This window comes from Hippocampus zosterae, chromosome 4 (genome assembly GCF_025434085.1).
Source record: "Hippocampus zosterae strain Florida chromosome 4, ASM2543408v3, whole genome shotgun sequence".
NCBI lineage: Eukaryota > Metazoa > Chordata > Actinopteri > Syngnathiformes > Syngnathidae > Hippocampus > Hippocampus zosterae.
In genome coordinates this window covers 6,110,331-6,125,433 of record NC_067454.1, presented here as the reverse complement: position 1 = coordinate 6,125,433, position 15,103 = coordinate 6,110,331, and the positions used below count along the sequence as shown (strand labels likewise).

The 15,103-nt window shown below is 43.2% G+C and overlaps 1 protein-coding gene across 2 annotated transcripts in view; it reads left to right on the top strand.

Moving 5' to 3' along the window:
• The window catches only part of ntrk3b (neurotrophic tyrosine kinase, receptor, type 3b), a 173,455-nt gene extending 159,194 nt beyond the window's left edge, over positions 1-14,261 (top strand). For both annotated transcript variants that reach the window (XM_052064302.1, XM_052064301.1), the window contains 2 exons: positions 7,717-7,875; positions 9,990-14,261. In XM_052064302.1, the coding sequence (XP_051920262.1) occupies positions 7,717-7,875; positions 9,990-10,175 (345 nt within the window). In that variant the 3' untranslated portion in view covers positions 10,176-14,261. The remainder of the gene's footprint in view (positions 1-7,716; positions 7,876-9,989) is intronic.
• The last annotated feature ends 842 nt before the right edge of the window (positions 14,262-15,103 follow it).

Here is a 15,103-nt window from a genome sequence, read left to right as displayed (position 1 = left end):
GCAGTGGAACTGGAGACCATGATGACGTATGATTTGGCCGAGGGGTAAAAGGTAGAGAAGGAAGAGAAGAGGACCAAGCACAGAACCCTGGGGGACAACTTGGGACAGTGGGGCAGTGTAGGAAGAGCAGTTGTTTATGTGTATGAATTGTTTCCTGTCTGTGAGATATGAGTGTAGCCAGGTAAGGACTTTGTCGGTCATCAGTAACAAGCCTGCATGAGCTGCTATTTTTTTTTTGACAACACAATAGGGAGTTTACTTGTTGTTAACCTTCTAATTTATAATCCTCAATTTGAATATCCCTGAAGATCTAAGATAACCAGCGACAGCAGTGTGTTGTGGGACTTGAACTCGGGAACTTTGCGGTTCTGTTTTAATGTCAAATCAATGTTTCCTCGGAGGATAAAAGCCAATTTTCGCCTGTAATCTTTGGTATTTGTAGAGCGTGTATACCATCATGTTTTTTTCACGCGCAGTGAGCCGTATTTTATCAGTGGGTTGTCAAAACAATCAAAGTGGGCTGCCTCTCTCTCTCTCTCTCTCTCTTTTTTTTTTAATTCTCTCTCTGTTAGAATTAAACAAAGGTTGCAGGTAGTTGGCGGGACGCAAAATCACTTCAAACTGCTCATTAGAGCCTGTCGGGGAAAAATGATTCCAGGGCTTACATTGTGTGTTGCCCACGGGAGAATTGTGTGTTTTCCCCCCCTGCGGCTTGCCTGCAACACGAGTCTCTCCATTGGAGGGGGCTTTTTTGTTTTTGTTTTGTTTTGTTTTTAGCAAAATATAAATTGCGGCATCGAGGAACGTTACCAAGACAAGAAGCCGACGATAACATCCATCCATTCATGGATGCCACTTATCCTATTTGGGGCGAAAGGCAGAAGTGCACCCAGGATCGGACGCAGGGCAATCATAGCGCATTGACCATTACTGTTAGGGGGGGGGATTGCTTGTGTTTCCATAATGACAGCTGGTTGGCGTTCATCTCAAGTGCGGATAGATTCGTGGATGGGATAACAGGTGCACGACAGCTACTGGAGATGGCACCGCCCCTATTTCAGCAAACTCTGTATACTGTACGTCGTGTGAGCAAATGTTTTAGATGGCCTTTCATAAAGAGAAAAGATGTTTGATCTTTTTAAATATGATATTGGAACTGGACTGTTTTTTTTGCGTATATACCCAAATAGGATGAGCACGTTTTAAGAACTAGAACATGTATAAACAGATATAAAGATAGGACCTGCCTGTTTTTGTTTTGTTTTTACAGAAAGTAACAAGCGCTGGAGATGTGCTTTTGTGCCGGTTTCAAGGACTTATATGTTGTGTTCCCGAGTTTCGTTGCCTGTACCTGCTCTGCTTTGAAGACAAACGGTCCCCAGGTTTTTCCCCCTTTCAAGGATCAAACAGGCACTTCTGCCTCTGCAATATTTATCGAGCAGCAACGGCTTTGTGCTAATGAGTGTGCAGGTTATATTTATTACCGCTGCACCGCGCAAAGCACAACACAATTTTTTTACATCTTCATGCCGCCCCCTTACACACAATCTGCTTTTTTTTGTTTGTTTGTTTGTTTTTTTTAACACAAAGAAAAATTGTTCTTTTTGACCCAGGATGGAGTCAAGACAAACAACTTGCTTGTTGGAGATATGCTGTAACGGATAGACAGCTATTCCCTGACTCTGAATGACACACATTTTAGTCCTGTAGACTTCCTCATTCACGACAAATATTTCCGGCACTAATGGAGTTAAAAAAAAAAAATCTCTCCCACATTTCATACACTACGTGAGGTCCAACCTGATGCCTTTTTCAAGCTGGTAGAAGGATATTCGAAATGTGCAGGTTGGCGTGTAATTAAAATTCCACGAATTGTGCTATCACAGCGAGGCATGCGAATAAGCTGTTATATAAAAAAAAAATAATATCCCAAATCACTCATACTCTCCTGCTAAATCAAAGCAACTCATGTCTAAAGAGATACTGTAATTGCCAAAAAGAAAAACAATTTTTCTCTTTATTTAGCCTCACAGCATTGTATATTCTCATAGTCCACTCTTTGTCCTAAAGGTGCCAAACTTCATTTCATAAAATATGGGATGAAAGATTTGACTGAAACTCCCATTTTATGAGCTCTTGTCATTTTATTGAATTGTAGATATTTTTCTTCAATTTTGTCTTCATTCATTCATCTTCCAAGCCGCTTGATCCTCACTAGGGTCGCGGGGGGTGCTGGAGCCTATCCCAGCCGTCTTCGGGGAGTAGGCAGGGGACACCCTGAATCGGTTGCCAGCCAATCACAGGGCACACAGAGACGAACAACCATTCGCACTCACACTCACACCTAGGGACAATTTAGAGTCTTCAATCAGCCTGCCACGCATGTTTTTGGAATGTGGGAGGAAACCGGAGCACCCGGAGAAAACCCACGCAGGCCCGGGGAGAACATGCAAACTCCACACAGGGAGGCCGGAGCTGGAATCGAACCCGGTACCTCTGCACTGTGAAGCCGACGTGCTAACCACTGGACTACCGGGCCGCCAATTTTGTCTTCAGTATTACTTAATTTACTTCTATTTTATTAGAATTTATTCCATTTGATTTTATGAGGGGGTTTTCGTTTCATATCATTTTTTTAATTTTATGGCACTTTATTTCATTTGTTTTGTTAGGCCCAAGAAGGCAAACAACATTTATTTAATTGAATTATTATTTTATGACATTTCATTGATTTAACTTTTATTTAAATGATTTGTATTTCTTTTTGTTTTATTAGATTTTTGATTGACCTTTGTTATCCTTACTCAGTGTTTAGTCATCTCAGCCGTGACAAGGAAGCTCAAAGTTGAGGAGCCTGTAGTAAAAATAAAATAATTGCAGTAATTTTTCTCGTTCTTCTCCGTCAATGTCACATCGAGAAACCGGCGAGACTATGCACGCGGGGAACGAGAAATTCTTTTTTTATTTGCGGCCCGCGTAAACCGGATTACTGCTCCGGCTGTCCTACCGTGGCAGGGGAGTGATTGGATTAACGGCGTGGAGAGCGCAGCGGCGCGGCGGGAGAATAGATTACCGGCACCGGTCGGGTCTTGTCGATGGGCGCTTGGCGGGCCCCTGCTGGGAGCCCAAGAAGTTCTTCGACGTCTTGAAGGGGGGGCCCTCCTGATAACCATCTCGACGTGTACCATGTGACGACTCTCCCCATGCCGCTATATCTGCTCGCCCAGCTTCGGCAGTTCACTTTTAGACACTCTGATGTCCATTAGGCTTCTTGGGCTGCAGTGCTGCTGAGTGCAGATAAAGCGGGCATTGGCTCGGACCGCTCGCATACTTGTGGGCGGCAGAAATATCAAAAGCGCTATGCGCTACTGCTACCGCGCCAGTGTGTATTCAGCAGTTTGCATGTCCATTACAGCCTGTGCCCAGATTTTTTTTAAAGGTTATTTGAAAGTCAAACCTGTTCAAATAAGCATGAGCTGATGAATTAACACGTTTTTAGCCAACACTGGTGTCACTCGTGTCAGGACCTCTTAAGTCTTAGATCAAGTCAAACCTTTGAGTTAAGACGAAAAACAATACCAGGTTCATAGATCTTTATCGGATACGTCTGAATCCGAGATTAGACTAAAAGCGGCCTCTAAACCATGACCAAGACTGATCTTGTGTTCTTTAACATTAGTAATACCAATGTAGATCCCAGATCTTGCTAATAAAGACGGTGTTACCTATGTCTAAGACTGAGACGACTGACAACACAATGGAGACCGAAAGCGCCTAAAAATGATCCGTTCAGATGACAAGACAACATTAGAAACAACAATTTCAATTTCATAATAGTGATACATAGTGATTGCTGTATATCAAGACACCGGGTATTTGAGGAATTGAGACAAAAAACAAGACTAAGTGAATAAATGTCATACCATCCATCCCAGACTGAGTGCAAGACAATTTTGAAGTATTTTCCTGAACAGGAAAAAAATAACAAATGGACGTGAATAACATGACTTTGAGAAGTCAAGGTCAAAATTAAGAATAAAATCCTAACCCGAGAGCCCCTAAAAGGGATCGCAACATTCATTCATTTTCAGAACCGCTTGATCCTCACTAGGGTCGCGGGGGTTGCTGGAGCCTATCCCAGCCGTCTTCGGGCAGTAGGCGGGGGACACCCTGAATCGGTTGCCAGCCAATCACAGGGCACACAGAGACGAACAACCATTCACGCTCAGACTCACACCTAGGGACAATTTAGAGTGTTCAATCAGCCTGCCATGCATATTTTTGGAATGTGGGAGGAAACCGGAGCACCCGGAGAAAACCCACGCAGGCCCGGGGAGAACATGCAAACTCCACACAGGGAGGCCGGAGCTGGAATCGAACCCGGTACCTGTGCACTGTGAAGCCGACGTGCTAACCACTGGAATACCGGGCCGCACGGGATCGCAACAGCAAGTGTTTATTTATTTATTTTTTGAGCTAATCTCAATAGTGTCAAAACCTATTCCAATGAGATTCAGTCAGGAATTTAAGGAGTTCAGATCACACATTAAGCCCTCAAATCAGTTTAAAAAATCCGGAGTGTACAATACAATACATCCTGATTTACAGTATATCGCGTACTTCGTCTGAGTCCGAGACGAGGCACTAAGCTAGTCCCAACATTGCCAAATTGAGGAACTGTATCCCCGCATTATTATTTCAGCTCACTTCATAGAAACAGAATAGTTCATATTACGGCATAAAGAACTACTGCACTTTCAAGTCATGCTTCATCTCTGTTCATTTGCCCTGGCAACTTGCAACTCCAGCCGGGAAAACGATACACTTCCCGCTAAAGCCTCCCCTGGGACTGATGCGGTGCGCTATTGAACAAAATGTGGCTAATCGTACCACGGCAGACGTCATCCTAATTGATGTTGAATGACTTCAGAAGTAACAGTTTTAACTATCCCGCCAGGGGCGGATCACAGTTTTTCGTTTTGGAATTATTTTGAGAGTAAGCTTGCCGTTTTTACCGCTAAAGCGTGTCCCCACCTAGTCTTTGAGAAGTAGCTAATACCTCAAACTCCCTCTGGGTACATCGAAATGCGAGTGCAGAAATCGGTGAGGGCAAAAAAAGGCAGAAGAAAAAATATTTCACCGGGACGCTAAATGCGACACTTAACCCCTGGCGGGATTAGCGGCAGACAGAGTTTGTAGCGCGGCGACGCACAGGTGCAAACGTGTCTGAATGTGTTACTGTCAAGCAAATTGGAGCTGAGGAATAAAGCTCAGTAAATCCTCGGCTGGACCCGCGGATAAATGCGTGAGACGCTTCCAAATTCAACAATATATCAGCCATTTGATCTCGTAGACAGGACGACCAAATGTGTTTAGATTTCACCCGGCAAGCAGAGAATTGGAAAATGATGCACTTCATTTGTTTTGCTGAAACACCAGAAAAGTCTGAAATTCAATGGACTGTGCTTTAGGCTAGCAGTCAGCATTCAGGCGCACTTGAAAGCTTTTCTATAAGTGGACCTCCAGGCGAAGTGCGGCGATAGCAATTGATGTAAAACGATTCCATACCATTGCTTGTCACAAGCGATCTGTATGAAAGGCACTTTTTTTGCTGTTGTTTTGCGAACATCTTCTCCAGATGTGCTGCGATTGACCCTCAGCTGCTTCAAAATCGGACGTGAAGGACGAGCGAGAAGGCAAACGAGAGACGTCAAGTCAATACAATACAATACAATACAATACATTCTGATTTATATAGCGCTTTCACAACAGCGGCAGCTGTAACAAAGCGCTTTACAAAACAGTTAACATAAAGTAAAATAATAAACACAACACACAACATAAAACACAAACAGTCGTGCAGTCCTAACCACTTTTCCGTCACACGCTTTGTTGTTTGTTGTTTGTTGTTTGAAGTCAGCGAGTTAAAGTTTGACAAAGTGCTGGCGCTGGAGGACGTTGTGCATAAACGCCCAGGGAAGGAGCCGCCTGTTTGGCAGCTTGTCAAATCTGACGCCTTTTTACGAGCATGGTGGAGATCCAGACGCTGTGTCAAGCTGACACGAGGAAAACGTGTTTGCCTTTAAGAGCGAGGAAGGCAATTAGTAAAGATGACAGCATTTTCCTCGTGATTGCTTTGAGCGGAAAATGTCACTCTGCGTATACTTTGGGGCTGGTTCTTCTTCGTACTGTATTTGAGATGAGGATGGATTTATGCATGGACGGGCAGATGAGAGGATGAATTAATGGACAGCTGACATGGATGGATGTGGGCATGCATGGATGAATGGATGGTTGGTCCGGATTGATGGATGCACGGGTGTGAGCAGAGGGGGTGGGTGTGAGTTCTGGACGGATGGATGGCTGGATGGAATGATAAATCAAGTGACAGTTAAATGGGTGAACGACTAACAGATGATGGGTTGATGGATGAAAGGAATAGATTGATAAAAGACTGAACAATTGGACAACTGCATGGATGGGTGGAGGGGCGGATGAATGAATAAAAAGAGAAGATGATTGAACCTCAAGCCAGAGGCAGGTGCACATGTGGACGGATGAATCCAAGGATGGATGGATGGATATACGAAAGGACACATTCAGTGATGGATGAGCGAGGTTCAGATAGACTTGAAACACGTTTTGTGAGTTTTTTTATTTTAAAATAAGAATAAATGGCTTTACACACCACCTCAGTCAGTATCAAGGCTATGGAAATTATTTCAGTATGTCAAATCACCACTAGATGGCAGGAGTAGTTTTGACCAGAGTGTGGTACGGCGATCCGAAGTCTCAAGGTGATGGGCGTAAGCAGTGTGGCGTTGAGAACATGGATAAATACCGGTAGCGAACTCGACAACATAGCTTTTCCAAATCGATAAAAAGATAACGAAGTCCCATCTCCTTGACGAACATGCGTGCACACACACACATCATTTTTGTGTCGTTCATGAAATGACGCACAGCCAGGCAGAGATGTGTGGCGGGTTGGATTGAATGAATCAATTCATGGATGTCTTGATGGCCGGATGGAGTGACGAATGGACGGATCTATGGATGGATTGGCAAAAGACGTGTGGATGGTCAGGTCGTTTGGCAATTGAGTAAAAGTGATCGACGGACTAATGAATGAATAGACAGGTGTGTGTGTGCGAGTGTGTGTGTGTGTGTGGAAAGAGAATTGAACTGATGGATTACTGGATCCATGGATGAAAATAATTGTTTCCTGGATTAATATGCAGCCTGGGATTTTAGGACTTCATTTCATGCCGGGTTGCCTTACAATCCGTTTCAAGAGATTCCGTGTGCACTATAGCTTAGCCTTCTATATGAATACAAACAGAACGTAGCCTATACTTTCTGGATGTAAACAGACTTGAAACATTTGCATGAACGCCAGCAGTGGCTTTTCAGCCGTTACTATCGACAAAGTGATCAGAAGACTTCCTTGGAGCGCTTACTGAAGGTGTCGACAATGGTGTTGTTTTACCCCTGACGGATTTCACCACCGCGTAATGGAACAGGTGGTGGGTGATTCTTCGCCATCCAGCAGCGACGGCGGCAGATATTCATGAGATGTTAAACCCGCGGTATTACTTAATCCCCCGATGCCCCCGTGTTACATTGATGACTGAATATTCTCCTGGATGTGTGGGTTGGCGGGTGGGTGTGTGTTGTTTATTGGTGTGTATTTGAACCTTCCTCTTCTCCAATCAGGTCGGAGGACACACCATGCTACCCATCCGCTGGATGCCTCCCGAGAGCATCATGTACAGGAAGTTCTCCACAGAGAGCGACGTGTGGAGCTTCGGCGTCATTTTATGGGAGATCTTCACATACGGCAAGCAGCCTTGGTTTCAACTGGGTAACAACGAGGTAAACAATCTCTTCCTAACCGCTTGATCCTCACTAGGGTCACGGGGGGTGCTGGAGCCTATCCCAGCTTGTCTTTGGGCAGTAGGCGGGGGACACCCTGAATCGGTTGCCAGCCAATCGCAGGGCACACAGAGACGAACAACCATCCACACTCACACTACACCTAGGGACAATTTAGAGTGTTCAATCAGCCCGCCACGCATGTCTTTGGAATGTGGGAGGAAACCGGAGCACCCGGAGAAAACCCACGCAGGCCCGGGGAGAACATGCAAACTCCACACAGGGAGGCCGGAGCTGGAATCGAACCCGGTACCTCTGCAATGTGAAGCCGACGTGCTAACCACTGGACCACCGGGCCGCCCCGTAAACAATCTTGTTTTTTGTTAGTTTTTTTTTTTTTTTTGCTTGTCATTGGTCCAAGCCATTGTTGTTGCCCTACGTTTATGTACCATTATGGTTTCATATCACTTGCACCCAAACGAAATGAAAAAAGTGCAACACATGATCAGCTCACATTGCTGAAGTCTCACAAGATAAGCTACTCATCTGGTGTTGCCTTTGAGTCCGCTGCGTTCTATTCATTAGCGCGCATTCCACAAATTGGAGCAAATTATTGAATGAGTTGTTTTTTTGACGCTATAATTAGCTACGTGTGAAATTAATAACGTCGTGTGCTTCTGTGTGTGTTATGGGGTCCCGCCCCCTCCCCCCACAACCCTCCCACCCCTGTCAACGGCAGTGCCTTGTTAATTACACACCTTTAAAAAAAAAAAAGGAAATTTTCAAGCTCTAATAGTGGTCCCGCGAAGCAACGTCAGAGTGTCAAAACAATATTTATTCACGCAGCTAATTGGAGTACGAACCCAACAAAGGAAACAATCACTCATCCCGTTAGCGAGGTCTTAAAGTAGCCGCCCATGCGGTTAGCGCCGCTGCTTTTCATTTCTTAGTAAAGATCCACTTTGTGTCTCTCAAAATGCAACAATCCCCATGACTTTTTTTTTTAATGAACCGAGTGTCAACAACCTTGAGTAATGAATGTAATGTTTTTAGCAAAAGTTTTACTTTTATTATTCGATTCACTTAATTCAATGAGCCTGTCACTGTCACGCATGCGCTTCTTCCGAGTGTAGAGTGCGACAGAAGGTATTTTCACATTTAAGGTGTGCTATCTTGTCCAAATGGTTTTCTTTGACTTAGCTTTCAGGAAAAACTAAGTCCATGATTTACAGGCAGTCTCAGACTTCGGTGACTCACGCTTCTTTGGTAGCCGCTCACACATTTCCAGGTTACGAAATTTGGACAGGAGGATATGCGGAGATGTAACCCCAGGCGGATTAAAGAAAAAAAAAAAAGACTTCTGCTCAAATGTGAGAATACGGCCTTTCGTGTTCAATTTGCAAAGCTCGCCAATTCACTACAATGATGATTTACTGATTTACGTAACACTCCTTGTGATGTGCTACGATACACTCCAGTTACGAATAGATAATAATAATAATAATAATAATACATTTTATTTGAAAGCGCTTTTCATCTCACTCAAAGACACTTTGCAAGAGCATAAAAACACAGGATAAAAATGTGCATTTAAAACAAGCATACATAATTTACAAAAGCACATTTGGATGAACAAAAGAAAAATTGGTAAAAGAGATTAAAAGGTATTAAAAGCATAGCGGAACAGGTGAGTTTTTAGGGATGATTTGAAGGATTGGAGGTCAGTACAGTTGCGGATGTGTTGTGGTAGAGCGTTCCAGAGGGTGGGAGCGGCGACAGAGAAGGCTCGGTCCCCCCAGGTTTTGAGCTTGGTCACGGGAATGGCGAGGAGGTTTGTGTTTGAGGAGCGGAGATTGCGGGAAGGAGTGTATTGGTAAAGAAGGTCGGAAAGATAGGTGGGGGCCTGATTGTGAAGGGCTTTATAGGTGAGTTGGAGCAGTTTAAATTGAATACAATACAATTCACTGCCGTGACAATGAGCTACAATAGCACTCCCTCCAAATACTGGACAATACAAATCATTCCATGTGTGATTCGGTCTACTAAGATTCACATTTTTATCTTTTTTTTTTTTTTCCAGTCCACATCTCTCATTGTTTCTGCTCCACCCACAGGTCATCGACTGCATCACTCAGGGCCGCGTGTTGGACCGGCCCCGCGTTTGCCCCAAGGAGGTGTACGATATCATGCTCGGCTGTTGGCAGCGGGAACCGCAGCAGCGACTCAACATCAAGGACATCCAGAAGGTCCTGTTCGCCATGGGGAAGGCCACGCCCGTCTACCTAGATATCTTGGGCTAGAGACCGAGCCAGTACGGGAATAGCCAGTCCCCCCTCCCCGCCCCCCTCACCGCACCCCCCTGCGTCACTATCGAGGAAAACAACCTACAAATGTTTGGGAAGGACTTAAGTGCCTGCAACACTTTTGGATATAGAGGATAAAACATAAAAACAAAAAAAACCAACAACAAAAACACGCACTTTTACATTCTGTTTACTTGCTGTACAGGTTTCAAGACTTTTTCTTTCCCCGCGGGAAAAAAAACAAAAACAAAAAAACAACCGAAATATTGAGATTGACGACAACAAAAGGGCCACAGTTTGATAAGAAGAGTTAGAATCCATCTTGGCATTTGGTTTTATGAATATATATAGAAATGTTACATATATTTTATATTTATTTCTTTTCTTTTTTTTTGGTCGCGTTTCCGACAGGGCATCGCCCGCCCTGCCCGAGACACCCACGACCAAAACTGTTTAGACTTTTAAAAAGGATGGAAGCCTTACTTTGCACTCTGATTGGCTGCAACGCGACGCGGTTTTAACACGCAGCTGCGGCAGCAGGCGAAGGAGAGAACCGATCAGACAAACAGACAAATCTATTTTAATTTAAACAGGAAAAACAAAAAAGAGAATGTACATATTGTAAAGTTCTACGTGTCAAAAGTTATGTTAACTTATTTTTTGCCAACTTTTATTTCCCCCTCCCCCCCTCCCATTCCTTTTTTCTGACTGTGATCCGGGTGGCTCGCAATTGGTGACGGGAAAAGCCACAAAGAAAGACTTTGGCGTCGTTCCCGCTACACTTTGCTTGGAAAATAGCATTCCTGTGGCCCGTGTGTTCACGCACACAAATGCGCTGTCGTTTTTAGAGGGGCAAAGCAGCTTTTTGAACCAGAGCATTGCAGGTGTTCTCCCTCCTCTCCCCCGCCCCTCCTTGCAAGGAAACTCACAGAAGAAACTTTAAAGTTGAATAATTCAAGGTTTTCTTTCTTTGCTTATGCGCTTTCTTGCCGGGAGTTAGCCGAGGCGCTCGCTATCGTGTTCAAGGAGAAAGTCACAATTCAAGCGAGAGGCTCAATATAGCTCGGAAACAGGCTTTTTAAGCAAAAACATGGCGAATCGACGCACGTGGTGACCGCAGCGTCAAGAGCGGAGGAGTTATTACTCTCGTTACATCTATACATTGACACATTTTTGCCAGCGGGAGGCTGCTAGTTTGCGGTATTCAGTGAAAATGTGGTGATGATGCGTCATCAAACTTCACTGTCATCCCCTACCCAAAATGGGCTGACTTCCTGTGTCTTTGTGGGCATGATTTTTTTTTTTTGGTGGGTCTGCTAGTGGTAGAAATGTCCAAATGTCAATGACCTTCGAGCTAATTTTTTATTGTTTTATTTGACCTTGTGGTGTGGGGAGTTTCATGTTTTTCTGTGAATCGTCCCAACTTTACCGCCAAACTCTGCACACAGGCAACAACAAAAACAAGATCCCACACAATTGCCAAAATCTGGTGGACCATGATACTTCCTAGCTGTTTTGGTGAAGAAACAGGAGTAGGCGTATAGACGGCTAACGTCGTGCTAGCACTCTCTAGCACCCGTAGAAAGCAGATTTAACCTGAGCGCACTGCAAGGGAGCACATTTTTCCTTCTTTTCAAGTTATCGCAACATGCTGCCCATTACTGCTGTGGAGTTTGAGCAAAAGGTCAGAATTTACTCGACTCACAAAAATTGGGGGATATTGTGCTCTCGGGGTGAGCCTAAAATCGCTGTAACCTTTGCAAGTGAATGTAATTTAACCTTCTCAAAACGTTGGCGTGTGCGTTTAAGTTTTAGTACTATTTGTGTAACCGGCTGTTGACTGGGTCGAGTAAAATTGAAATTTGAAAAGCCTCCGTCGTCCCTGTTGATATTTTGATGTCATGAGATCAAGACTCCACCCTAACAAACAAGATGAGCTCAGAGCGACGTAAGTGGCCAGCTAGCTTAAGAGCGACATCAGCAGGAATTGTAGAAATGGGTGAAAGTCAATATCCTTAGAAATTTCGGAAGAAACGTTGCGAAATTTCACCTTAAAGTTCACTCTACCGAACTTTTGGAGAGTTGTGTAAGTTTGTCGGCAAAATTTGAAGCGGACGTTGCAAACTTCAGTCACATCGCTGTGAGGCTGCTAGCTAGGTCTCAACAAGCTAGCTCCCCACAAACCAGATTCGTGCTTAATTAGCCAACATAAGATGAACTGGAGAAAAAAATTTTATTTTTATTTTTCATTTCAAGACCATTGCTTCAGCCTGTTTCCGATGAGTGAAAACTGTGCAAACTGACTGTGTGCTTTTTTTTCTTGCTCCGTCTAAATGTCAGTCTGCGAGTTCAGAGTAGTGTATCTCTACCATCGAGTCATCCAGAAAAATCTCGCTTGTCCTTCACATTTCTTTCCTTTGTTCTTTTATCAGCGAGCTACACGTCGTCGCTCCCGTGGCCTTTTGAGCGACGACAAGCTGATACTTTTGCCTCAAGCATGTACTTTATCGATCAAGCAGTGATCAGTGAATTGTGATGGGTTTATTTTGTTTGATTATTTGTTTTCACTCAGTACGTTTACAGCTCGCTTTAGTCCAGCTGAACGCTTTGGTGTCTAATCGAAGGAGGATTTGGGGCCGCAGGGGAAAAGAATACATCTGAGACATTCAATGTGGAAGAGGTGGTTGAGTTTTCCACAGAAAATGCCCCCCCCCCCCCGCCAAAAAAAAAGAAAACAAATGGTGACATTGGCGAGTTTGCGAATGACAAACCACTCATCTTATTTTTTTTTCTCAAGACTAATTCTCCAAATGGAATTTTTTTTCTATGAACTTTTTTAAATTTTATTTTATTTTATTTTTTTACTATTCTGTAGTAACGGCCCAATGGAGACTCGCTTTCAATCGCGGGTGCATTCCGGTCTGTACATCTTGGAATCCAGTTTCAGTTGGACTAACCTCTAAAACCGCCTTGTAAGCATACTGAGTGACCAAGTGTTGCAATTTGGTGTTATGGATGTTTTTTTTTTCCTCATGGACTTTTAAGGCCAGGATAGCAAGTGTCGTGAGATAGATCGAGTATGGCGGGATGACATCCGCCCCCTCCCCTCGAAGCTTTTTGTGTATTATCTTGTGGTGACCATCCCAAGACATTCTGGCACAGGTTGTGATCATTTTTGCAGGCTCGTTCTCGGTGAGCTCTTTCTTTTCACGGGTGAACTCATGGACCACTTTATAGTTCTGTTGTTCCCCCCCCCCTCCCCCTCTCAAGCAAAGCAAACGTTGGCTTCTTCTGACCATGTACGGTACTCATGTTACAGAATATAAAAATGTGATATAACAGCTGCGGTATATTATGATACTGGTACTCCATGATAGCTCTTTGTATTAATGTGACTCTCTCTCTTTCTCTCTCTTTCGCTCTCTCTTTAAGAAAATGTCTTCAAAACAATCAGATGAGTTCTTTTTTTCCCCCTCATTTTGTCCTGTGTTATAAAGATGTCTGAATTTGACAACAACAACAACAAAAATCATCATGTCTGCATCCAAATGTTTTACACACACATTAATTAAGGGATGTTCTTGAATGTGTCATTAAAAAAAAGGTTTTTAAGATGTATAGATGCAGAGAAATAAAAGTCCCTCAGCGGGAAAAAAAAAACCCATGAAACAAAAAAAAATTGATAAGGCCAAGGTGACTGAGTTCAATTGATAATATTTGTTTGTAAATTGACTTGAGGTACCCGCTGCTCAGCCGGACTTTTCCGCAGTACTTTCATGCGTTTAGCTTTTAAAATGTGCAAGTATTTGATTAAACGAAAAGTATTCATTCATTATGGAAGACACAAGAATCCTGTTGACTTTGAGTGTTACGTGACCCGATTTGTAATTCACATATAGTAATATAATTCCTTTCACTTTTAGAAACTCATGATTCGATATTTTGACAAATGGAATCATTTTATGGGTGTACAGTATTTATATTTAGTGTTTAAGTTTGTATTGAAGGTGTTTTCCTTCAAATTTAACTCAAGATTTAGAATCATTTCGAGTGACATGGAGCCCATAAAAAAAATACATAAAATGAATCCAAACACGTTTCATACATAACTCAACCCTATCATGCACCCTGTAACCTGAAAACATGATGAGCTGTCCACTGTAGTAACCGCTGTCCCTGGGTTAATTTTTTTTTTTTTAATAAATCGACTCATTTAGCTCATTTTGTCAGTCCAATTTATATACAACCCCCAATTCCAATGAATTTGGGACATTGATGAACTCAAAAACAAATTCGCTCATTTGCCACAAATATTCAATTGAATACATTGTCTAAATTGCTGTTTCATGAGCGGAGTGTTCATTTCAGGGCTTTTTTTTTTGTTGTCTTTATTCTAACATTGACGTCAGTACAATAATCCTGGTGGTTTTAAGCGATGTCACACCCAAAATGACTGAGGCATTTAACGTTAAAAAAAAAAACACTTTCTTGATGGGTGGTGTCCCCCCAAGTCCGTCAAAGGGTCCCGACTAGCCATTTTTCATGTTATCAGACACCGCGTAGTTTTCTCTGAGGCCGCCTGTTGATTTTGAATGCCGTCTGAGTCATGATTGACCGGAAGTGACGCGCGTTTCTTTTTCCGTCGCGGTAAGCACACACATTGATTTTGAAATCTGTCACACACCGGAAGGCTGTGCTCACTTCGTTTCAAAACGCCATGTTTATACGTTAACTGATCCAAGTTGTCATCGTTTTTTATTTATCTATTTTGTTAAAAAAAAAAAAAACAGCTCTCAACTTTCCTGAACGTTTTGACGGACCTTTTCCCTTTCCCCCCCCCTCCCACTGGAGTAACTATCATACGAAACACACGTACAAAATATCATCAAAGTGAAAGTATGTTGCCAGTGAGCTAATTCATCCAA